This window comes from Microcebus murinus, chromosome 15 (assembly GCF_040939455.1).
Source record: "Microcebus murinus isolate Inina chromosome 15, M.murinus_Inina_mat1.0, whole genome shotgun sequence".
In the NCBI taxonomy this organism is placed as follows: domain Eukaryota; kingdom Metazoa; phylum Chordata; class Mammalia; order Primates; family Cheirogaleidae; genus Microcebus; species Microcebus murinus.
The window spans coordinates 69246652-69272666 of NC_134118.1; the positions used below are offsets into that span (position 1 = coordinate 69246652).

At 36.9% G+C, this 26015-nt stretch overlaps 1 protein-coding gene and 1 long non-coding RNA gene across 2 annotated transcripts in view; one reads left to right on the top strand and one right to left on the bottom strand.

Moving 5' to 3' along the window:
- Positions 1–17392, bottom strand: part of NEIL3 (nei like DNA glycosylase 3) — a 42095-nt gene extending 24703 nt beyond the window's left edge. Inside the window, exons 1-2 of the mRNA XM_012770729.3 lie at positions 17131–17392; positions 4173–4294 (exon numbers count right to left, since the gene is read on the bottom strand). Of these exons, the coding sequence (XP_012626183.1) occupies positions 4173–4294; positions 17131–17274 (266 nt within the window). The 5' untranslated portion in view covers positions 17275–17392. The remainder of the gene's footprint in view (positions 1–4172; positions 4295–17130) is intronic.
- A 66-nt stretch (positions 17393–17458) lies between these two features.
- Positions 17459–26015, top strand: part of LOC105874669 (uncharacterized) — a 66980-nt gene continuing 58423 nt past the window's right edge. The window contains exons 1-2 of the long non-coding RNA XR_012923273.1: positions 17459–17516; positions 18029–18131. This is a non-coding gene — a long non-coding RNA (uncharacterized LOC105874669). The remainder of the gene's footprint in view (positions 17517–18028; positions 18132–26015) is intronic.

The window sequence follows — 26015 nt, forward strand, 5'->3', positions numbered from 1 at the left end:
GCCTTTGGTATGGCTGATTTAGGAATGGACTCCTGTCCCAAGCTGGATTCATCAGTATCAAAGCTGGATTCCTTAGTTCCCCTGATGAATATAAGGATTTAGGACACAGAGAGATCAGTTTTTAGTTAGTATTAAGAAATCAAATGCGGAAGCTGTCTACAGAAATGCTTCCCAACGTAGGTACCGGAGAAGCCAAGGGAGGCCTGTCTGCAGTCTAAAGTTCTAATATAGAGATTATGCCCAAACTAAAAATTGAATTAACAGTATGAAAATTCCTCTAGTTAGAAACAGCTTCCTAAAACAAATTAATAAATAAGCTCTGATCTTATCTTAAATATCAGCCACACTTTTCCTGGCTATCCTCAAAATTTAAAGATGTTGCTCTGTTGTATTCTGTCTTGTATAATTTCTGATGAGAAGTTTACTACATTTTTAAACTTTCCTTTGTATATAATGTTTCTTTTTCTGTGGTTGCTCCCAGCATTTTCTCTACATCTTTGGTTTTTAGCACATTTGCTAGGCATGTGTGAGGTATATTTGTTTTAATTTAAGGTTCTTTAAGTTTCCTGGATCATGCTTTGTTTAGAAAATTCTTAGTCACTTAACTCCAAAATGTCTCCTGTCCTGTTCTTTTTTTTTTCTTCTAGGATTCCAGTTACAGATACGTTAGAACATTTGATCTTGTTTCACAGCTTTATTAATACTGTACAATTCTTGGCCATGACTTCTTTAAAAATGTCTTCTGTTTGCCTTTGCTTTGTTGGTATTACAAAAAAAGTCTTTTGTTTTATTCCTCTCTCTTCTCTTCCTAGGACTCTAGATACTTCAGGTAATATTGTACCAAAACCAAATCTACACAAACTCTTCTAGAAAATCAGAAGGAAAAAATTCCCAACTCATGTGAAGGCCAGCATTACCCTGATACCAAAATTAGAAAAAGACACTAATAGGAAAATAAAACTCTCTCTCTCTAAATCCAGTATCTCTCATTAAGACAAATGTAAAAATCCTAAATATTAGCAAAGCATATTCAGCATCAGATAGAAAGGATAATACATCATGACAAAGTGAAGCATATCGTAGGAATGCAAAGCTCATTCAAAATTTGAAACTCAATCTGTATAATTCACCATATAAACAAATTAAATAAAGAAGCAATATATGACGATCTCAATTGATGTAGAAAAATACTTGAAAAAATTTAATATTCATTCATGATATATATTCTCAACAAATTAGGAATAAAAGAGAACCTTTTCAATTTAATAAAGGACATCTACCAAAAAAGTAACATGGAGAATAAGACAGAGCTATCTGCCCTCACTACTTCTAATCAATATCATACTGGTGTTCTTAGCCAGTGCAATAAGGCAGGAAAGAGAAATAAAAGGCATACAAATTTGAAAAGAAGGAATAAAACTGCTTCATTTTGCAGATAACATGATTGTCTACACAGAAAAGTAATACAGAAGTGAAAAAAAAAAGCTACTAGAACTAATAATTGAGTTTAACAAGGTTGTAGGATACCAGGTCAGTACACACACAAGAATTATATTCTAATATACTAGCAATGAACAATTAGAAATTCAAAAAAAGAAAGAATACCTTTTATAATAGCACAAAAATCCACTTAGTTAAAATATAAAATATGTCTGATTCTGAAAATTAAAAAATAATGATAAATAAATAAAAGACAACCTAAATATAGATATATACTGTGTTCATGGAGTGGAAGACAATATTGTTAACATCTGAACTATCACCTAGTTGATCTATAGATTCAACATAAGGCCAATCAAAACCCCAGAAAGTATTTTGTAGAAATCAACAAGCTGAGTCTAAAATGTGGAAAGGCAAAAGAACTAAAACAGGAAAAACAATAAAAAAAAATAAAGTCAGAGTAGTCATACTGCCTATTTTAAACTTACTTTAAAGCTACTTTAATCAAGACAATGTATTATTGATGAAAAGATAGACACATAGATCAAAGAACATGTAGAATTCAGAAATAGACCATACATATAATTTCCAACAAAGTTGCAAGGAAATTCAATGGAGAAAGAATAATTGCTTTAACAATGGTGCTGGAACAATTGGATATACACACGTAAAAAAAAGTGACCTTCAACTCTAGCCTTGCACTACGTACAAAAATTAAGTCAAAACGGATCATAATCTTAAACGTAAGAGCTAAGACAATAACACTTCCAGAAGAAAACAAAGAAGAAAATCATAATGAATTTGCACTAAGCAAACATTTCTTCAACCAGTCACAAAAAGTATGAACCATACAAGAAAAAATTGATAAATTAGAATTCATCAAAATTGAAAGTTTTTGATTGGATAAGCCACAGATTGGCAGAAAATACTTGTAAAACATGTATTGGATAAAGGGTTTTCATCTAGAATATAAAAAGAATAGTTGTGACTCAATAATATGAAAACATCCAATACAAAGGAAAAAGAAATTAATATATATACTCTACCCTATAAAATATACAAATGACAATTAACCAAGTCTGGTTGATAGGAAACATAAGTTAAAAATGAAGACTACATTTCTATCTCATGTTCACAGACCTGCATTCTCACAAAAAGATCACATTCTTTGACAGACTCATCCATACCCCAAAGCAACACAGGTTGAGAATGCATTTTTTGAACTTAATGTTACATTGTGAAAGGGGACACAGTTGATTTTAGGTCTCTGAGTGCAGAATCTAACACAGATCTGCCATTGATCTTGAATTGTTAAGTCTGATAGTTGTTAAGGCTGCAAGAAATTTAAAAGAAGGAAGTCACTGCATTTTTCCCTGGCCATATACTGAGATAAGTACTCTCCAGGAATGGTGCAAGTTCACGCAGTTTGAAGAAACCATTGCCCTTGTTTAGAACTTCATAGAATACTTATTGACAGCCCTATACTGAGAAATGACTCCCCCCTTAACAGTCTGAAGGAGAACACTTGATAAAAACCTCCCTCTCATCCCACATAAATAAATCTGCACCTAATACCAAAGATTCAATAACATACCAATGTTTTTAACTATTGTGCGTAGATTCCATTGTGTACTACTCTGTCCAGAGCTATGAGTTTTCAATCACATCAATCTACTATAGCAATAATGTAACCTGCAATATATCATTACTGCATGAACCAGTGGGCATATGCTGATGTTATCAATTCCAGACTAAGAAAAACCATGAAGTGACAATGTTGTCCAAGGACAGCAGCTGCTGACAATAAAGAGAGAACACCTCAAAGGAAAAGCAATTACATAAACCCTGAAGTACTCTAAACACGTGGTAGACGAGATGCAATAAATAACAATCATATAGTCATATCATCTCTTTGTGACCATTATTCACCTTCAGTTGGAAACATGGGGGCCAGAAACAGTTCTTTCTTTTAAGAAGGTGACAACTGTTCAATATCTTAAAGAAACACTAAAAAAGATTCAAGGAAGCAGTACCAATCTATACAGTTTGCAAAAGTGCAGGCTAAACTCAGAAAAGACAGACTGAGATTCAATAGACATATTAACTGATTTCCTTGCAAAAATAAAATATGTGATCATGCATGGAATTACATAAATTTTGACATCTTTATCATTAAGTCAACCAAGGTAGCAGATTGCTTGTCTTTCTTTGCCAATATATTAGCTACAAATTTCCATAGGAATTGTGAAATTCTGTAAGTTTTGAAATTCTGTAAGTTTCCAAATCTATTCAAGGCTTCAGAGAAAGAAGACAGAAAAATATTTTGAAAATCTACTGACACATTTAAATCAAATGAGGGCCTGTCACAAACACAAAGTAACTGATGTCACTGAATACAATAAACATTTAGTGAAAACAAGAGGGGAGACTAGCTGTGCAGGGAGTTTGGGGAATAGCAAAACAAAGATGTGTTGCTCTAATACATCTTGGGAAGCCCTGCTAGCCTATCAATTTTTTAAAGAGAAATAAATTGACTACCTCCAAGTAACCATGACATCACAATTTATTCTTCTGCTTGCTGCTTGCCATGATAGAATTGCAACCTCTTATATTAGAGCGCTCTTAAAAATAAAGTACTTCTACATGATTGGATGTGACAACTGGCAAACTCCAAGAAATGCCGCCTACACATCTCGAAACGCAGAGAGATAAGATGTACGAGTTTATCTTACCGGAAAGCTTTTTGCCCAAAGTACATAAAGAGCTCCTTCCCCAAAGTTTCCACGCCACTGTAAACATATCCATCAAACAATTTCAAGAAATTCTGGTTGGCATCTTTATTCAGTGCAGCGGCCTAGTAAAAAACATATACATACATGTAAATACAAGCATACAAATAGAAACTCTACACAAAATTATAATTTAATTCTTAAATGTATTTATATAACTTCATACTCAGGTGCACACCAATGAGAAGAATCGTCTCCAAGTCAAGTAATCAGCTGTTTATATACATTTGTCAAATTATTATGCAGTCATTTAAGAAGAGATGGCCCCCAAAAATTAAGTGAAAAGGTAATTGCCAATCAAAATGAGTTTCTCCCAGGACCATATAACTCTGTGCATATGAAAAGAACACACGGGAACACAACATGAATGTTTTAAAACTAGAAAGTGAACTAGATTCTTCCATTTCCAGAAGTATAACCAAGTTCCCTGAAAGAGTATTCAGATAAAAACAGCTAAAAATGATAGACATAATATGAAACCAAAATATATATATATTTAAATTTCTATACAATTAGGGAATACAAATATTTTTTGTTACATGGATGACTTATACAGTGGTGAAACCAGGGCTTTTAGTGTACCCATTGCTTGAATAGCGTGCATTGTACCTGACAGGTAATTTTTAATTCCCCAACCCCCTCCCACTGAAAACAAAACATTTTTAACTGCATTGATGAACTTTTAAGGAAGTAAATATCAATAATAACAAGAGGTCAAAAATGAAGTAAAAGTGGGAGAAAACCCTGTGAGGTAGGTAGGAAGAGCCCTGAAGCCAGCTTTTACCCTGAGGGTACTTACTGAACCTGAGGAATGACAACTTCAGTTTTCGTGACTTTGTGGGGATGTCAGGGATCAGAGATAAAGCTGGGGTCCCCTCAGTAGGGGAATCCAATTCAAGACCTGTCCTGCTCCAGGTATGTTAAGAATAAAAGAAAAATAAACTCATATTCCCTTTCCCCCATCAGCCTTGTAAAACCAAACAACAACTTACAAGGATTACAATATGTGCACTGAATACTATAAGAAAATCAAGGATCTTACAAACATGAATAAACATAAAATATAGGTTCTTCTGTGGATGAAGGAAAGGAATGACATTTGGTTTATATACCAGTAATGTTCTTTTTCTTAAAATGGGCATTATGTATACTGATGCTTCTGGTATTATTCATTATTTTTTACTCTTTAGGTATATTTTATAAATATTATTTAATTTGCACTAAAAATTTAAAACTTAGAAATACATAACAATTATATAAGATAAAATAGGTACATATAATTATATCTACACATTAACTGTTAAGCGAAGGTAATATCCTTATTTGCCTCTAACTTCTTTTTCCTCTGTCTCAAATGGGCCTAAGGATCCTCAGAAGATTCTGGATGAAATCTTGGTGGGTGTGTAGGAAATGGCAGGAGATAATTATAAAATAGCTTTAGGGCTGGTCTCGGTGGCTCACGCCTGTAATCCTAGCACTCTGGGAGGCCGAGGCGGGCGGATTGCTTGAGGTCAGGAATTCGAAACCACCCTGAGCAAGAGCGAGACCCCGTCTCTACTATAAATAGAAAGAAATTAATTGGCCAACTAATATATAGAGAAAAAATTAGCCGGGCATGGTGGTGCATGCCTGTAGTCCCAGCTACTCAGGAGGCTGAGGCAGCAGGATTGCTTGAGCCTAGGAGTGTGAGGTTGCTGTGAGCTAGGCTGATGTCATGGCACTCACTCTAGCCTGGGCAACAAAGTGAGACTCTGTCTCAAAAAAAAAAAAAAATAGCTTTAGATACAGGGCCTAGAAGCAAGTCACAACTTTTCCTCAATTTAAGGTGAAAGGATACTGTGGAAACTTTGGATTGAAAACTTTTGCTTTACAGACACGTGTCATTCTAAATGCTTATGATGGCGTGTCCACTCTGTTCTTTATTTTACTACATTGGTCCTTGTTAAAAGGCACAATTGTAGTACTTGGCTCAAAGAGATAATAGGGAGATAATAAAAGAAAAAAAAAAAGATTGAGACCAGACACTATTCTTTTACTAAACCTATTTGAGATTGAAATAGCTATAGCCAATGGCAGAATTTTCCAACGGCTTAAAGTTCAGGGAACTGGCTTTGCATCCCTCCTCTGCATAAGTACTGGAGAACCAATTACAGGCTGAGAATGATAAATAAATACACAAGAGTAATTAAAAATGATAGCAATCACTTCCAGTTCTGTAAAATCACAAAAGGACCTGTGGGAGATTCTGGTGTCAGGAGCTATAGGTACACATCCTCAGAACTTCAGCCTTTGATTTGTTTTCTTGGATGAACTCTAGTACCTATCAATTCTTATCATGCACTGGGGCAAGGCTAGCTTGAATACTCAGTAAGGGAAAAACATACTTACAAATCCGCCTTGTTTGTATAGGTAAATCTGTTAAGAGCCCTGAATTGGAAAGCACCAAGAGTCTTGATGCTTTTCTGCCTAACATGGGACTTTTTAGCCACTTATATACACTTCAGACCAAGTATAGATTACAACAGTAGGTTTTAAGGTAGGTTTCCATGACAACCAATCCATATGTGAAAAGTTCTTATAAACTAGCCAGGATACTTTTAATATGAGATGACATAGAAAGCAGATATGGATCTATTATGAGTAATCTTTGCCTCAATATAGATTAGGTTTTACATTTTTAGGATCTCAAATTTTTGTGTATTTTTTTTTTAGAACTAAGTCAATGCTTTTATTTTTTATTATTGATACAGAATATTTTACATATTTATGAGGTACATGTATTTATTATATGCATAGAACGTGTAATGATCAAGTCAGGATATTTGGGTTATCAATCACCTGAAGTATTTATCATTTCTATATGTTGGTAATATTTCAAGTCTTCTCTTCTAGCTACTTTGAAATGTATAATACATTGTCCCCTTACTATGCTATCAGATATTGGGGTTTATTCCTTCTATCTAACTGTATGTTTGTACCCCAAAACCAACCACTCATTATTCCCCCCTTGCCACCCACACTCCCTTCCCAGCCTCTGTTATCTGTCATTCTAGTCTCTATCTTCATGGGATCAACTTTTTTTGCTCCCACATGAGTAAGAACATGTGGTATCTGTCTTTCTGGGCCTGGCTTATTTTACTTAACAGAATGACCTCCAGTTCCATCCATGTTGCTGCAAACAACATTATTTCATTCTTTTTTATGGCCAAATAGTATTCCATAGTGCATATATACCACATGTGCTCAGCCATGCATCCGTCAGTGGACACAGGTTGATTCAGTATTTTTGCTATTGTGAACAGCGCTGCCATAAACATGAGTGCGGGCATCCCTTTGATATACAACTTTTTTTTCCTTTGGATAAATAAATATCCAGTTGTGAGACTGCTGGATCATATCGTATTAATAGTTCTATTTTTAATTTTTTGAGAAATCTCTATACTGTTTTCCATAGTAGTTGTACTAATTTACATTCCCAACAATTTAAGGGTTGCCTTTTCTCTGTATCCTCACTAGCATGTTATTTTTTGTCTTTTTGGTAATAGCCATTCTACCTGGGGTAAGATATCTCATTGTGGTTTTGCTTTGCATTTCTTTGATGATTAGTGATGTCGAGCATTTTTTAAAATGTATTTCTGTTGTCTATTGGTATGTCTTCTTTTGAGAAATGTCTTTATGCCTTTGGCCCACTTTTTTTTTTTTTTTTAATTTTTTAGAAACAGAGTCTTTCTCTGTTGCCCAGGCTGGAGTGCAGTGGTACAATCATAGCTCACTGTAACCTCAAATTCCTAGGTTTAAGTGATCCTGCTGCCTCAGCCTCACAGTTAGCTGCCTAGGCTGATGTCTTAAAGTGTTTTCCCTATGTTTTCTTCTAGTAGTTTTATAGTTGCAGGTCTTACATTTAAGTCTTTAATCCATCTTGCATTGATTTTCATATATGGTGAGAGGGCTCCAGTTTCATTCTTCTGCATATACAGATCCAATTTTCCAAGCACCATTTATTGGAGAGGGTGTCCTTTCCACAGTATATGTTCTTGGTACCTTAACTGAAAATCATTTGGGTATAAATATGTGGATTTATTTCTGGACACTCTATTCTATTTCATTGGTCAATATATCTGTTTTTATATCACTACCATGCTGTTTGGTTGATATAGCCTCCCAATATATTCTGAAGTCAGGTAACATGATTGCTTACAGCTTTGTTCTTTTTGCTCAGGATTGCTTTCGCTATTTGAGATCTTTTTAGTTCCATACAAATTTTAGGACTGTTTTTTTCCTAATTCTGTGAAAAATGACAGCAGTAATTTGATAGCAATTGCATTGAATCTGTAGATTGACTTGTGCAGTACAGTCCTTTTAACAATACTAATTCTTCTGATCTATGAGTATGGGATGTCTTTCCATTTGTTTGTGTCCTCCTCAATTACTTTCATCAGTGTTTTATAGTTTTCCTTGAAGAAATATTTCACTTCCTTGGTTAAATTTATTCCTAGGTAATTTATTTTATTTGTAGCTATTGTAAACAGTATTGCCTTCTTGCTCCCTTTCTCAGCTAGTTCATTATTTGTGTGTAGCAAGACTACTAATTTTTTTATGTTCATTTTATATTCTGAAACTTTACTAATTTATCACATCTAAAAGTTTTTTGGTGCAATCTAGAAGTAAGACCTAGGTTTTTCTAGATGTAAGATCATATTATCAGGAAAAGAGGAAAAATTTGACTTCCTCTTTTTCAATTTAGATGCCTTTTATTTCTTTCTTTTGCCTGACTGCTCTGGCTAGGACTTCCACTACTATGTTGATTAAGAGTGGAGAAATCTTGTTCCAGATTTTAGAGAAAAGGCTTTCAGCTTTTCCCCATTCACTATGATGTCAGCTGTGGGTTTGTCAGATATGGCCTTTATGATTTTGAGTTATGTTCTTTCTATTCCTAGTTTGCTGAGAGTTTTTATCAGGAAGCAATGCTGAATTTTATTAAATGCTTTTTCTGCATTGACATGATCATATGATTTTTGTCCTTCATTCTGTTGATATGATGTATTAACATACTGTTTATTGATTTACACATGTTGAACCATTTGAACCATCCTTGCACTTGATAATGGTATCTTATCTTTTTGATGTGCTGTTGGATTCAGTGTGCTAGTGTTCTGTTGAGGATATTTGTGTCTATGTTCACCAGAGATAGTGGCCTGTAGTATTCTTTCTTTTCTTATGTCCATTTCTAGTTTTGGTATCAGGGTAATGCTGGTCTTGTAGAATGAGAAAGAAAGTGTTCTCAACTCTTCAACATTCTGAAATAGTTTCAGGAGGATTAGTTTTAGTTCATTTTCATACATTTGCTAGAATTCAGCTATGAATCCATCCGGTCTTTGGCTTTTCTTTGTTGGGAGACTTTTTAATACTGATTCAATCTCACTACTTGTTATTGGTCTGCCACAATATTATGCAGAACTTACACTGGTAGATTTGGTTCTATGTATAGCTTACAGAGAGCTCAGCTGAAACATCCCCTATAACCAAAGCTAGGGGGTGGGTTTAAAATAAAAAAGTTTTTATCTCCAGGATTAATTCCTCAAGGCATGTAAGGCTGCCCTAGAGCAGGTATTTGTATCTGCAAGTCTATTGTGAACTATTAGAAGTTTTAGAAAGATCTTACCACAGAAAATTTGCCCTTTAGCAAAAAGAAGGTTTCTTTGGATGGCCCTTTAAAACTTTATGGTTACTGGGCCACTTATTAACAAGACAAAGTAGATTCCATTCCCTTGTAAATAAATTCTGTTGTGGATAGGAGGAGTCCCAAAATATAAAGGCCAATATACTCAAAATGCATGAGACCATATCTTCAGACAGCTGTCAATAAAATATGAAATATGTTGTCCTAGCTGATAGCCTCCAAGAGAACCTCAACCCAAATCCTTAAAGGTGTAATGCATGTCTTACTTGCTCTACTGATGTTTACCCTGGTCTCCGTAATTAAAACAACATACATTATGGTACCAAAAAAGAAAACTGAAACAATAGGAAATTAAAGGATCTACAAATGCTGAAAAAACATGTTGATGGCCTGATGAATGTAAATATTATAACAAAGATATTGGCAGAAGAGCAAGTGGAGAAATAATCACATGTAGATAAATAAATATTCACTTGTGGGAAGACATTGACCTGAAACTACCAAATGAGTGTAGCAGAAACTCTTCCAGCTATAGATGCTGTATGACCTTGGCTTGGATATGTTTAAGAACTACTTTTTTAATACCCAGTAAGATGTTTGGGAATTAAAATGAGATGTTAGTATAACCTCTTCCTTGCTCTCTTGTATGGTCTGTAATTCTCCCTGGTACTTGAGTTTTCTCACTTGGACAGAATAATCTTGAGGCTTTCTACCTGCCAAACTTAGTACAGTGTTTCCCAAACTATGGTCATAGTACTTACTACACTGATTTATTATCTGTCTCTGGCTTGTATTTCTCCCCTGTATATAAACTCCTTGGGGAAGGTAACTCATATTTAGCAATATCCTCGGGGGCTTTACATAATACCTGGGGTTCAGTAAATATTTGTGGAATTAAACAGAACTCTCCTTTCTTCCTTCCTGAGTGTGGCTTTAAGTATATAGTTTCACTGCCTCCCTACCCATCATCCCCATCCTGCCTTACCTTTCCCACAATTTTTCAGCGAACACTTCTACTCTACCATCTGTTTCCTCTCCTTTTAAAATTTATTACCCCCCCCTTGTCTCTTATTTTCTAATTATCTATAATGGAGTGAGATTTAAATATAGGAGGACCAAATTCTCATGATTACCAAATGTATGTAGAAGTAAAATACTATATTTATCAGAATTTCCCATAAAGTAAAAAGAAGTATAAGGGAAAGTTTAGGAAAGGATTGATGTATGTTTAGCAACCAGTACTAGAGTGTCTGGTTTTCATTTCACAATCTACTTGGCATTTAAATGCTTGCTTTAAAAAGATCTATTCCAATACAGTAGCCCCCCTTATTCTGTGGTTTTGCTTTTTTCAGGTTAAGTAACCCACAGGACAGTGTAAGTTATTTTGGGAGGGAAGGGGAGAGAGACTAACCACATTCACATAACTTTTATTACAGCATAATGTTAAAACTGCTGTTAATCTCTTGCTGTGCCCAATTTATAAATTAAACTATCATGGGTATGCATGCATAGGAAAAAACATAATATAGATAAGGTTTGGTATGGATAGCATTGTTTCTGGCATGCACTGGGGGTACTGGAATGTACCCCCTAAGGATAAGGGGGAGACTACTGTACTTCATTTTGGTTTTGAGGGAAATTACAAGATGTTTTTATTCAGTTGTCTATCATGCAGGTGCTTCACCTAAGTCAGCTGATTATTTCTTAAATAATCAGCTTCATAATATACTTGGAACAAAATAAAATTATCAACTTATGATTGGCCATCACAAGCACCTGCATATATTTTTCACTGTTCTTTTAAAATTCCATCTCAAGGGAAAATTCTGGTAAACCAGTAATGGTTTGTTGCACTTATTTTGAGAGCTACTATGTACAAACTAGGCACGGCTTTTGCAATAAACCTAAGATTTATAAGATATTCACTTGTCCTACTATAGAATGTAGGGTTATCACTTCTTTCTACAAGCTTTTGCTGCCCAAATTCAAAAATTAATTTCCACAAGCCTATTATCTTTGCTATAACCATACACAATAGTCTAATATATACTTGACTTTCTCACGTTGCCCCTTATAATCCTGTTACTGTGTTATTTGAACATTTCATCCTTTTTATTTTTCTGAAATAGAGATGAAAATCTCCTTTGCCACAATTTTAAGTATGATTGAGAAGGGTTCACCTTCCCATTTTCAAGTGGCTTAATAATATGAAATCTTCAAAACAACATATATTTTCAGAGACAGCACATGATTTATTGTGCTGATTACCATTTATCCTGACTATCCATGGGTGAACGAGGAGGATAAACTTTTCAGAGCAGAATAACACTTTTCTATAGATAAATGTTTCCTCACAGAGAAGAAAATACCGTATTTACTTTCATAGTCTCTCCTTCATTTTCTCCACATGCTTTTTCCCCCTAATACAACAACCCTTTTCTTAATCAGAGATCATTTATCTACCAGTCCCAATCATCAAAGAACTTAATTTTAAAATGGTTCCTAAGCACCAAAATAGAAGTGTTTGGGTCCATACATCCAAACATACTCTACAATTTTGTAAGAGCAGAACCTTTAAGCACTTAACCAGACACTAAATACTTTGTACCTTATTTGAAGGCAACAAATGACTACAAACCCTTCATAAAAATAGGGTGTTCCTCAGATAAATGGATCTGGTGAGAAAGCTCTGATCCAGGTAAAAAACAATTATCAGGATATTTAGTTTGCTAGACACTAAGCAATAGTTTTATATGTCCTTCAATTTAATTCTGACCAAATAAACTAAGATGTGAGAACAGGCATCTTGGGATGGGGAAGTAACAAAGGAATGAGAATTCAAAATCAAGATCAGATGTTCTTTTCTCTATAGCACACTGAATAATCTTGGATAAAAAGCTACAACGACCATGGAGAATCACCTCCTTTAGTTTCCTCATCTGTAGAATGCTACCTGTTCTCTGTTACAGCTTGTTTCATGATTTTGTATAATGTTAGATGTTGATAATAATGATCCTGAGTCATTAAAGAGAAATCATTATCTATATCCATTTAAGAAAGTAGGGAAGCATATAATGCATGTTCTATAAATTATTTAGAAAACTCCTTTGGATACTTAAAGGAATGAGCTTCATTTAGCTGGAAAAAGAATCTCTGTGGATTAGCTCATTCCTTTAAATAATGGCAATAAAACGAGCTATGATTTTTTTTCTAATCTTAAGAAGATAGGAAGAAAATTTTTATTATGAGGTTTCATTATTTTCATGTAGTAGGAATTTCCACATAACCTGTACAACAAAATACACACATACTCATAATGAAAGATTCTAAATGGAACTTATTTCTAAATCCTTAATCATTTTGCACTACTCAAAACTACTTTCTCTTCTCCAGCCATTCAACTTTATTAAAAGTCTACTCTGCTCGTGACACTGTGAAGTATATACAAAAATGAGTAAGAGTAGATAGCATACTCATACATGTATCAAATCTTAAGAAGTGATGACAATAATCAGATCATGTTTCAAATAAAATGAATGCTTATAAACTGTTTCATATCCTGTTTTGTGAAAGGAGATTGAAAACACATGCAGATTACATATGATTTCACTAAAATATTATATCCACCCAACAATTAAAATTGGAGGATTGACTCTTTGAAGCCCATTTTCCAGACATGTTCATTTACATTCCAATATTGTTTCTTACCATAAGATTCCACAGTCTCCAGCAGAGTTTTATGCAATTTGCTTACACAGTTGCATAATTTTATGCTGACAAGACAGTGGATCAAAACTCAGAGAAATAATATAGTGCATAAGTGACTAGCAGACACTGTGATCTTCTATAGCTAAGCTTTGTTTTTCAAAATGAGGATTAGTTGTCACAGGGAAACATACATTAAAGTGTGTTCTCCATGAACTTTACACTGGAACAAAGAGGAATGCTATATGATAAAGTAACTGGTTCATTATGGCAGTAGCTACTGAGGTAGGGTTTTTGGTTTGTTTTTTGCTACAATGATTATCTGAAGTTTAAATCTTTTATTTTAAATGCCCAACTAATTTTCCTTTAGCTCTCATTTGTAATTTTTTTTCATGTCTACCACATGGTAAAGAATATAGTATGCAGTTATTAAATTATTTTTAAATGGTGCCTTATGAAAACTAATCATCTCAAGCCAGTCGTAGAAACATTGAAATAACTTTAACTCTCTGGCATAAATGCCTAGGAAACATGGGATCATCTGCTACAGTAATGCTAAAGGTTTGTGATAACCTACCATGTTTTAATGAAATTTACTATGGATCCAACATCTCTCTAACATGCAAAAGATCATTCATGTTTACAAAAGGTTACTTTTATTTTCTTTTCTAGATCAAAGAAAATGAAGACAGAGCAAGTTATTTAGAAGTTTATCAACAGCCACAGAAAGATTATTCATTCCATAATGATTTTCAAATCCAATGTCCAGAGAACCAGATTCCTGATCCTAATCACAAAGACCTATTCCAATTTTAATATCTCTATAAAGGTATCAAACACAATAGCTTTAGATGCTGGAGTTTGTTTTTTGCATATGTGGAGTACAACTTATTGGGTACTGCTGCCAAGTTATGTTAATAATTGCCCAATCTTTAATGAGGCATTTATATTATCAGGCTGCACTCTTTTGCGCAACCTGAATATGGGAATGGAAGCTGTTAGAAGAGAATTAACAGAGTAGGTAAAAGAATTGACTACATTGAACAAAACTAAAAATGGTAGCAGACACAGCCAAAACCCTGAGATTGAACTTCTCTAGTTAATAAATAACCTCCACTACATGCTGAGTATTGTAGTGTTCCTACCATTGTATCAGCCACTACCCTGTTGAATCTTCTATTACACAGAGGAGCTATACTAAGCATGACTAAGAAGGCAGGCTCTGGAGTCTTAAAAGAAGAGAGCACACACACTGGTTCAGACCCTTACTAGTCATGTGATCGTAGGCAACTGATGTAAACTCACTCAGCCTCACATCCCTTGTCTGTAGAATAAGGTAAATCATTTATCACGGGGTTATTCTTTCTCATAGCTGAATGAGATGTAAAGGCACTTCATGCCTTGCCACCAGAGATAAGCATAGCAAACTTAAAAGGAAATGTTTATGCTATTTTGCCCAAATACTAATGAGATGATATAATTTATTTAAAACATTAGGTTGGATTTTCATAGCACGAGTCTTATCTCATTCATCTTTGTATCCCCAAGGAGCTAGCATAAAACCTAACACAAAATACATTATTGTTGAATACTACAAGTTACAATATCCATAAATATATTCATATCATATCCATTGCCACGCCCTAGTGCCTTTACTTCTGACACAATGATTCTTTTCCCTTGTCTTCAGCTCATCCACCAGAACTTGAGTCCAAATTCCTTACCTGGATTACTGTTGATGTCCCCTAACTCAGGGAGCAGTGTCTACTCTGGCTTTCCTTTTCAAGTAGAGGGATCTTTGCAAAGTGTAAATGAATGTTATCACACCCCAAAGACTCCTAGAATAAATAAAAAGTCCCTAATCTGGTTCACAAAGCTCTCCATGGTCTGCCTCATACACCCCAATCCAGATGTAATTCAAACCATCTCCCTTCAATCTCATTCTCCCTTTTCCAGCTGTATAGGTTTTCTTTATGCTATTATAATATTTAAAGAATGTCTGTATGATCTTCCCAACTAAAGTATCAGCTCCACAAGGGTGTTTGTTTTCACTCCCCAGGTGCCTTGAATATTCAAAATTTTGTTGAATGATTTTCATAAACATTAATATTCTTATGAAACTATCTAAAATATCACAGGGTATCAATGTGGTACCCTAAAATGATGTTGAGAAACACTATAATTAAAAAAAATAGGTACAGAGTACATACTGGCATAGCAAGTCAAAATAAGTAAAATTAAATGGCAATTGGAAGGAGATACAAAACTTACTCTTTTTTTTTTTTTTTTTTTGAGACAGAGTCTCGCTTTGTTGCCCAGGCTAGAGTGAGTGCCGTGGTGTCAGCCTAGCTCACAGCAACCTCAAACTCCTGGGCTCAAGCAATCCTTCTGCCAGAGCCTCCCGGGTAGCTGGGACTACAGGCATGCGCCACCATGCCCGGCTAATTTTTTTTATATATATATATCAGTTGGCCAATTAATTTCTTTCTATTTATAGTAGAGACGGGGTCTCGCTCAGGCTGGTTTTGAACTCCTGACCTTGAGCAATCCGCCCGCCTCGGCCTCCCAAGAGCTAGGATTACAGGCGTGAGCCACAGCGCCCGGCCTAAAACTTACTCTTTTTCCAAGTTTGAAATGTGCTTTCTCAGACTTAGAACTTTAATTCTTTCACATTGTAAGCATATGCTAATTTCATAGCAGGCAACTTTTTCTTCCAGGACTAAGGGCTAGAAGGAAGCTTTGCAGGAGAAATCGAAATACAGCCCAATATTGCATATATCCATGAAATACAATCCTCCACACATCTACAGGGCTTTTAAAGCATGATAGCTTAATCAGAATATTTTTAGCACAAGGTCTTACCAAAGCACTATCACACCACCTGCAATGAATGCGTGAGTGGCAAGAAGCTGTGCTACAACTTACGTTAAAAAGAAATAAATTCACTTAAGGGAACCAGAACTGGGTTCCACTGCCCCTTCATTATTAATAGATGGCAATATTAAGTTGAGTGGGAAGTTAGTGCTAAATTTTCTATGTGCAATTTTAGAATTATATATTGGTTGTGATATATTTACCACTTACAGAACATTAGGCAAGCAAGGTCCTAGAATTTTATGCTAAAAGCTTATCATCTTAAAAATGGGCAGGAAAAAACATATCAGAGGTTGCAGAGATTTGATGACGTCGACAGTGGAAAATGCAGCTCGTAGACATAAGAAATCACCTTTTGCTAAGTTATGAAGCAAGGTGACACGGAACAAAACACCTTCAGTGGATTCTCCCCTGGGCGTCTCGCTCAGGCGGTTACCAGCCCAGCGCGCCCGCAGTCCCGTCCCACGCATGCGCTCTAGGGAGCTTCTCCCTCCCAGAAAGTGAAGGTAAACTTTGGGAAAGGCGGGGCCCCAGGGGACCTGGACCAGAGCAAAGAGATGACACTCTGGACCTTGGAAACCTGATGGGGTCTTTATTCCACGTCCCCCCTGCTGGCACCATGGCCAGTTACAGGTAGCTCACCTGGGAAGAGGCCGCAGCGTGCGGCAGCGCGCGGCCCTCCAGGCTCGGCAGAGCGCTTCCCCGCACGCCGGTCACCGCCTGGCCCGGGAGCACCCGCGCCCGAATTTTCTCTCCATTCAGAGTACAACCCGGCCCTTCCACCATCTCCTCGGCCGGCACCGTGGCCCAGTCGCGGCAGGGCCTGCCGAGGACAGGTGCTGCAACTTAACCTCCGCGCGCGCACCGACGCCGCGGAGACCAACTTCAAATCTCGCGCGCGTCCCGCCCCGCCCGGCCCCGCCCACCTCGGGGGTGGGGCGGCCCCTGCGGCGCATGCGCTGTGGCTCTCCCCCGCCCCCGGTCCCTGGGGCTTGGTGTGGGATTGTTGACAAACCTGTGATCGTTGGGTAAGTGGAGCCCAGCAAAGTAGGCTGTTGTACTCAAAGAAATTACCATGTAGTTAGAGTTAGTGGCATTACAAAATGTAATAAAAGGAAGACAGATCTCTTGGTATGTATAAAGAAGGATATAGCTACTAGGGGAATGCATTGACGCAACAGGTCACTCAGAAGAGATGTAGTCTAGGACATGCTCAGAGAAGAGATGGGAGCTGAGGGTCTTTTCAGAAGCGGAGACCCTAGGCAAGTAGAAAGGGCAATTAAGGGAAGTCTAAGCAGGGAAGATATTTGATGTGTTGTATTTGAGACACAGTGATTAAAGCAGAGTGTCAGGCAGGGAAGTAATAGTAGATAACACTGGAAAAATTCCTGGGAACTATATTGTGGAGAACGTAGAATAAAAGAAAAATAGAATTCATTTTCCTGGGATAATAAATAGGCAGCTAATGAAACTTACGAGCAGGTATAGGGATCCCAAACCCACAAATTAACAAAACCTATGTTCTGAATCTGAAATCTAGAACTCCATTCAGGCCATAAACAGGAGCCCAGCCTGGAGTTTGGACCCCTTATTTGCTTATTCTCCATTAAGGAATAATGGATGGATCTCACAATTGCTGTGAGGTGAGTCGAGTTTCATGCACGATGCTGAGTTCATAACCCTTTGAAAAATCTAAAGTACCAAGTTTCTCTGTTTTCTCTAATAATAATCCCAGATACTTAGTGCTTCCAGGCACCTGGCAAACTGCAAATATTGACTCTCAATCCTCATAGTCACCCTTTGAGGTTGGAACTGTTATTGTTATCCTCACTTTACACATGAAAAAACGGAAGCACTTAGAGGTTCAGTTACTTGCTCAAGGTTACAGATTTGGGATTCAAGGAGGCAAGCCTTAGTTTTAGCTAAATGTTTTCAGCAACATCAATTATGTTACGCTGGCTCTGAACCAAATATTTTTAGCAACAACTTGAGAAAAGAAAACCTTTCAGTCAGCCTTATGTGGGAATTAAAGACAATCTAAAAGTCTTCCTTTAGCATAATATGTTTTGACATATTTTGGGTAATGAAACTTTGTTTATACCCTTCTTACAAAGTCTGTGGGCAGATTTTTAGCTGGAATGATAAAAATATAGCATGGGGGAAATTTCTTTAATTTTGGTGTTTTACATAAATTACCTGAATATAGTTAACAAGTACTGAGATAGCATCCATCTTCTCTCAACACCTTCTTAATTTGAGCTTTGAATCGAGGAAATCATCATTAGTGAGCATTATATGCAGGTGTTTTTGGTAGTATTTACTAAAGTGTCTCCAGTTTCTAAACATTAAGAGAAACTTTTACATTAGACTACCAGAAGAAGAATAAAATGCACAGCAACAGAATCCATTTTGACACTTTTATTGTTTGAAGCATATAAACAAATGTTGAGACTTTGCAAATCAGTTGGTTTTGTTACATTGTGAAGGCTGGAAATGCCTAGGTGACAGTTTTCTGCCTGCAAAGTCAAAATCTAAATTGCAAAATCAACCATGCCCTCTTGATACAGGAAACTTCTCTGACATGCCTAGCCTTTTCATGGTGTTGTGAAATCCATGATTGTGGTGTTTATTTTAATTCTAGCTTTGTTTTGCCAGATTCTCTTGGAAGGGATTTCTTTCTAATTTATTTTTCAACTTTAAACACATTAAGTAAAAGTAGCTTCTGAGCGTGAACCTTAATTTTGAAAAAAGAAAAATTTACCTGATTATTAAATACTCACAAAAGAACCAAAATAATCCTGTTCTGAAAAATTCTCTCCATGAAAGAAGGTAAGATAATTCATTTCTTTTCTATTTTGAAAAACAAAAGCTAATGATCTCCTGTGACTATCTTGGAACAACATTCTTCATCAATCTCAGCCACTGGAGAGTTTATTCAAGTTGAGGCATGAAATCCACCATTTACTCCAGCATTCAAAAGACAGTTATTGGACAATATGTTCCAGGAAGGGTGCTGAACCCATAAATACAGATGATGGTAGGAGATCTAAACAGCTCACAGACTAGTTCAAGGAAAAGAGGAATAAATACCAGGTCTCTAATAGAGGTAACTCTCAAAATGTTCAGAGCATACCTAGGAAGGGCCTCAGCTTCCCAGATGTCTAAGCTAGATTTTTAAGAGGAGTAAGTAAGAGTTCATCAGATGATGAATAGATGGGGCTTTCTAGGTGGATGGAGGAAAAAATATTTACAAAGCCATGAAGTGTGGGAGAACCTCATGTTCTGGGGAACTATAAGCATATTGGGAGGACAAAAGGATAGGAAGAGAGGGGCAGACAGAAAACTAGGCAAGACAGGGAAATAACCAGGAGAAATAAGCAAAGCCATATTATGAGAAATATGATATGCCATGAAATGTGCATATTATTTTAACATTAATGGGGAATGAATAAAGAATTCTACAAGGGGAGCCATATGATTGGATTAGCTTTCAAAATGATCGCTAGACTAGGACGAAGTGGTAGGTCTCAACCTTGGGCAGTTTTGCCCCTGGGGAGACATTTGGTCATAACTGGGGGAGGGGGATGTGCTCCTGGCACTGAGTGGGCGGAGGGTGGGGAGGCTGCTAGACGCCCTAGAATGCAGGGGACAAGCCACCACCGTAATAAGGAATGATCAAAGCCAACCATGTCCGCTGTGCTAAGGTTGAGAAACCTTGCTGTGGTAGACTGAATAACGGCCTCCCAAAAGTGTTCATGTCCTCACCCCTGGAACCTGTGAATGTGTTTCCTTAACCTAACAAAAAGGCCCCAGAGGCGTGATTATATTGCTGATTTTGAGATGGGGGAGATTATCCTCCATTGTGGGGTTGGGCCCAGTGTAACCACAAGGGGCCCCGTGAGAGGGAGACCAGAGAGTCAAAGACGGAAAAGCTGAAGTGAGGACAGAACAGAGTCAGTGAAGGAGGTGTGACCACGCTAGGCTGATGCCTATGAGGAGGAAGGAGCCACAGTCGAAGGAACGTTGGTGACCTCTAGCAGTGAGAAAGAGCAAGGAAACAGATCTCTACCCCCCAACACCCAGAAGGAACCAGCCCTGCTGAAATCTCGACTTCAGTCCTGTGAGACTGATTTTTGAGGTTTTGACCTTTAGAACAGTTAGAGAATAAGTCTGTATCATTGTGAGAGAATGAATTTGTGTTGTTGCCACTGACTTTGTGGTAATTCGTTATAGCATTAACAAGAAACTAATAGATCCGGCTTGAAGAATGGGTGAATTGGGAAAAATCTTGAGACTGGAAAACAGTAAGGAGGTTTATCAGGAAAGAGTAACGCTTGTTGCCAGGTGCTCGTCTGAGCAGGGGAGATACAACAGCGATTAAGCCAGAAACAGAATTCCTGCTCTCTTGAAGTTTATCGTCCAGTGATTTATGAGCGCTTGTCGTATTTTAGAAAATCGCCTCTTGTATAATGCTAATTTCCTTTCACAATCCATCGTATGTTAGCTGTTTTTTCTACCCTGAACAAAAATTTTTACTTTTTATTTATTCAAATTTATCAATGTAATTGTATATTATGATTTGCACTTTTCCCCAAATCCGAGCTCATCCCAATGTCATTTAAAATACCTTCTTATGCTTTTTTTCTCTGAACTTTATAGTTTTATTATGCTAGATTGATTATTGTGCCCAATTATCCACTTGCTTCCTCCCAGTGGTTCTGTAATATTAACACCATCCTTGACATATCTTCCTCTAGAGTAAGAGACTTCACCAAACCACTGTCAGGACAGGCCATTTGACTACCTTTGGTCAAATGAATGTGAGTTCTCTTACATGATCATAAACTTGTGAGTAAGAAATAAAACGTTTATTGTTGAAAGCCACTGAGACTTTGGGATGGTTTGTTATGCAGCATAACCTAGGGAAATTTGACTAAGACATTTATGTTTACATTGAGGTCTTTTATCTGTGATGGCATCTTTGTTATGTGTAAAGTTCACATTTATGTATAAGTCTGTTTGGTCCTTCTCTTCTGTTTCCTTGGTCTATTTGTTCCTCCCCCAGTTCTATACTATTTTTATTACTGTGATATTTTAATAATTCTTAATACCTTGGAAGGTGAGTTCTCACTTTTAGTTGCCCTTTGCAAAATTACATTAGCTTTCTATAAGTGTTTAAACGTTTAAGTTATATTTAGAATCAATGTTTTATATTCCTCCTGTAATTCTGCAGAGATGTTAATTATAAATACATTAAATTTGTAGATAAACTTGAGGGAAAAAATTAATAGCTTTACAATGTTAATACGTCTTCTTTCATTAAGGTCTCATTTGATTAACTTTAGAAATTTTATAAGTTTCTCTGCGAAGGTAGTATGCTTTCTTTATTGGCTTAATTTCTAGTTATTTCATGGTGTGGATTGATATTTTGAGTGACATATTATTTTCTATTATATTTTTAATTGGTTTCTACTGTGTAAGGCACTGGACTCCAGTGTGAAATGTGTACACCCAACTGGGGAAGAGAAAAAAATGTTAACACTTTTACTCTTCTATTAAGTTTTTTTTAATATTTTAATTTTGAGAGAAATAGTCCTGTCACCTCCCTAACAGAGGGGCTCGTTTGCTTGGCGGGCATCAGGCCAGCAGACATGGCCAAGGCAGTTATAGCAACGGAGTTTAATTACTTGGCACGAGTAAGGAGCACCCTGGGGATAGTTCCCAAAGCAGTGTGTCCCCAGACAAGGGGTTTGGGCTGGTTTTTATAGTCAGAGGGTAATGAAGTGTGATCTGCTAGGACCTTTCGATGGGGTGATGCCGGGAAATGTACTCCGACTGGGTCCCTCCGTGAGGTGCCACCAGGCCTCAATCTGATGGGATCCTGGATGCTGCTGTGTGGTGTCCACTTCATAATTCAGTTCCTGTTCCTCGGTCTAAGCACTTAGATTCTACCTGAGGTCGCATACTTGGTTCCTCTGGGCATGCTCTGCTTACGTGACCCTCAACCTGGGGGTCCAAGGCAACTGTAAAACAACTCATACCTTTTTTACATAAAAGTTGAGCCAGATTGGTCTGATGTGGTTAAAGTTCCTAGTGGATTAATGCATTAGTTCCATAATAATAAAAATAAATAATATTTATAAGGCACTGACTTTGTACTAGGTACTGTTTAAGTCAGGGGTCCTCAAACTTTTTAAGCAGGGGTCCAGTTCACTGTCCCTCAGACTGTTGGAGGGCCAGACTATAGTTTTAAAAAAAACTATGAACAAATTCCTATGCATACTGCACATATCTTATTTTGAAGTAAAAAAACAAACAGGCAAAAGCACCCTCATGTAGCCCGTGGACTGTAGTTTGAAGACACCTGGTTTAAGTGCTTTCCAGGTATTATCCACTTAATTCTCACAACATCCCAACTGGCAAGTAGTAGTATTCTCATTTTACAGATGAGAAAAACTGAGGCAGAGAGTGGTTATATAACTTGCATAAGTTTACAACCAAGATTTGAGTCCAGACAATCCTGCTCTTAGCCTCTATACTATGTTGTATGTGAAGTCCATAATTGCAGTTTATAAATAAATAAATTTTGGGCTCATGACAGGCTCATAAAATGAGTGGGGCTTGCTTTTTAAAGATAACTGTTTTGTTGTTTGTTTTATGTATTACCTTTAAAAGAAACTAATCTTTTGAGATTAGTGATGTAGAAAAATGCTATTAATTTTTAACGTTTGTCTTGTCTCTAGCAATTTCAGTTAACTCATTTATTAGATACACTAGTTTGGCCAGTCTCTTGGGTTTTCTGTGAGGATCATCTTAGTTTCATCTACAAATGATGATAGTCTTATCTTTCCCTTTCCAATTCTTATCATTGGTAATTATGTTCTTTCTCTTACGGGGTCTTCAGTACTGTATTCAACAGTAGTAGTGTTAGAGTAGGATACTAGGAGGCAGGGCTGAGACCAGATGCAGGGGTTTAAAGATTGAGTGCAGGTGTTAAAATAAACTCTAAGGCAGAAGTTAACTAGAGGGGCTGGCAACTGCAGACAAGAACCAGCCTCAACTGGCTAGTCAGCTGTCTCCGCCACCTTACGTGAACTTTTGCTAATTACAGTATCATTTACACTGTGGTTTTAAGGTTTGTCCACCCTTAAAATCACCACAACAATTCCAAGATAACCATATAAAGTATGAAAATGGGAGGAGACCCAATTCCCGAAATTACTACTCAAATTCTTAGAATAAGCCAACCCCTTGGCCTTAAATATTCTTCCCCTCAATCAGTGAGACTGTAAAAGATCTAAAACCACTTCCTCTCACTGCAGCTGCTCCCTTTCCAGGCAGCCCACTCTCCTTCCTAACAGTGCAATTTCACTTTCAATAAAAAGCTGTCATTTACTTGGCTTACATGGTGCATCCTAAAATTCTTTTCCCAAAGAACACGAAAAACTTAGAAAAACCTCCGTTGAGAGTCTGGTAGCAGTAGTGATAAAAAATATCTTTGTCTTGTTCAGTCCAAACTTTCTTCAGTAAGCACCATCTAGCTGAGTCTTTTAAGTATTTATACTTTTTGTGTGCTATAGAGTACAAATATAGACAAAACTATATTTTGTCTTTGTGTCTGGTTTCTAACGCAGAGCTCTAAAACCCTTGTGATTTCCTATGTGGTAAGGAGTGTCTTTTGTTATTCATAAGGCACCCTTTCCATCACACCTGAGTTTAAGCTAATGAGGTGACTGAAAGTGGAGAACCTAAATAGCCTCAGGATGGGACTGGTCACCAGAAAGACCAGATAATTAGAGGGTGGAACATTTAGCCCCATCCACCAACCTCTGGGAAGGGAATGGGGACTGGAGAGATTGGATACATGTCTGGGTTGGTGAATACATCCAGGTGCTGAGCTGGTAGTGCCAGGAGAGGATTTGGGGACCTCTGTGTAGCTGTTCCCTACCCCACCCCCCATACTTTGCCTTATGCATCTCCTCTATTTGGCTGTGCCTGAGTCATTTCCTTTATAATAACTAAGTAAATATAAGTAAACTGCCTTTCTGAGTTCTGTGAGGCTTTCTAGCAAATTATTGAACATTTGGAGGGGTCGTGGGAATTCTCAACTTATAGCTGCCATAAGAACAAGAGGCCTGGATTTGCATCTGGCATCTGGAGTTGGGGTTGGTTTTGTGAGATGGAGCCCTTAAACTGTGAAGTCGGCCCTAACTCTGGCAGTTAATGCTGGAATTGAATTGAGTTGTCCAACCCTTAGTTGGTGTCTGGAGAATCAGACAATTGGTTGTTGTGAAGGAAAAAAACAACCTCACACATTTGGTGTCAGAGTGTCCTGTGGGTAGAAACAGATCATAAGACAAGTTAGGAACTTTACATTTGCTTCCAGTTTTGGTGGTTTTTCTTTTGTTTTCTTCTTAGGAAAGTGTAACATTTGATTAAATGCTTTTTCTACTTCTGTTGAAATAATTCTTTTTCTCCTTTTAGTCTATGACTATAATGAATTACATTGATGAAGTTTCTTGTTTTATATTTACCAGTTTATTATAAAGGATACGGATGAAGAGATGTGTAAGGCGAGATGTAGGGGAGGGGTGGGGAGCTTCCGTGCCTCCCTGGGCGTGCCAGGAACCACCAGGGCTCTCCAGGAACCTCCTCGTGTTCGGCTGTCTGCAAGCTGGTGGGTGCACTGATGGAGTTTTGATCAGCAAACCATTCCGGCATTCCTGGGATAATCCTACCTATTCACACTGTATCGTTCTTAATACATTTATTGTGAATTTATTTGGCTAATATTTTATTTAGTATTTTCTCATCTGTGTTCATAAGTGAACTATTATTCTTTTTCATTTTTATTGTCCTTATCCAATTTTGATATCAAGGTACTAGGCTCTTAAAATGACTTGTGCACTCTCCTTTCTTTCTCTGGAAGAGGATTCTAAGATAAAGATCATCTACTTTTTTTTTTTTTTAAGAGACAAGGTCTCGCTATGTTGCTCAGTCTGGAGTGCAGTGGCTATTCACAGTTGAGATCACAGTTCACTGCACCCTCAAACTCCTGGCCTCAAGCAATCCTACCTCAGCTTCCTGAGTACCTGGGATTACAGGCTCCTGTAGCCATACCTGGCTTATTAACTGCTTTTTAAAATTTTACATATCAACCTTTAAAGGACTCTATTTCAACTAAGTATTAGGTATTTAATTAGCAAGGATGAAAAGGAGGGGTACCAAGGCTGTGTTATGGCATTTTCTAGGGGAAGCTGACTTAGTCAGTTAAATATTTTCCATAATTCATCATAAGATATGTGAACTTTAAAGCTTCACAGCAAAATTCTAAAATTTGTCATATTTGGCAGTTTTGGAAAGGATTAAAAACATTAGCACTTTGGTCTATTAGCCTCATTTAACACTGTCAATTTGGTTGCCAACCATTTTAGAAGACAGTTTCCCCCACAATTCCTGTCAGATTATTAATGCAAAGAATTAAAATAACTATGTCAACATAAGCTATATTTTGTTGGGCAAATTGT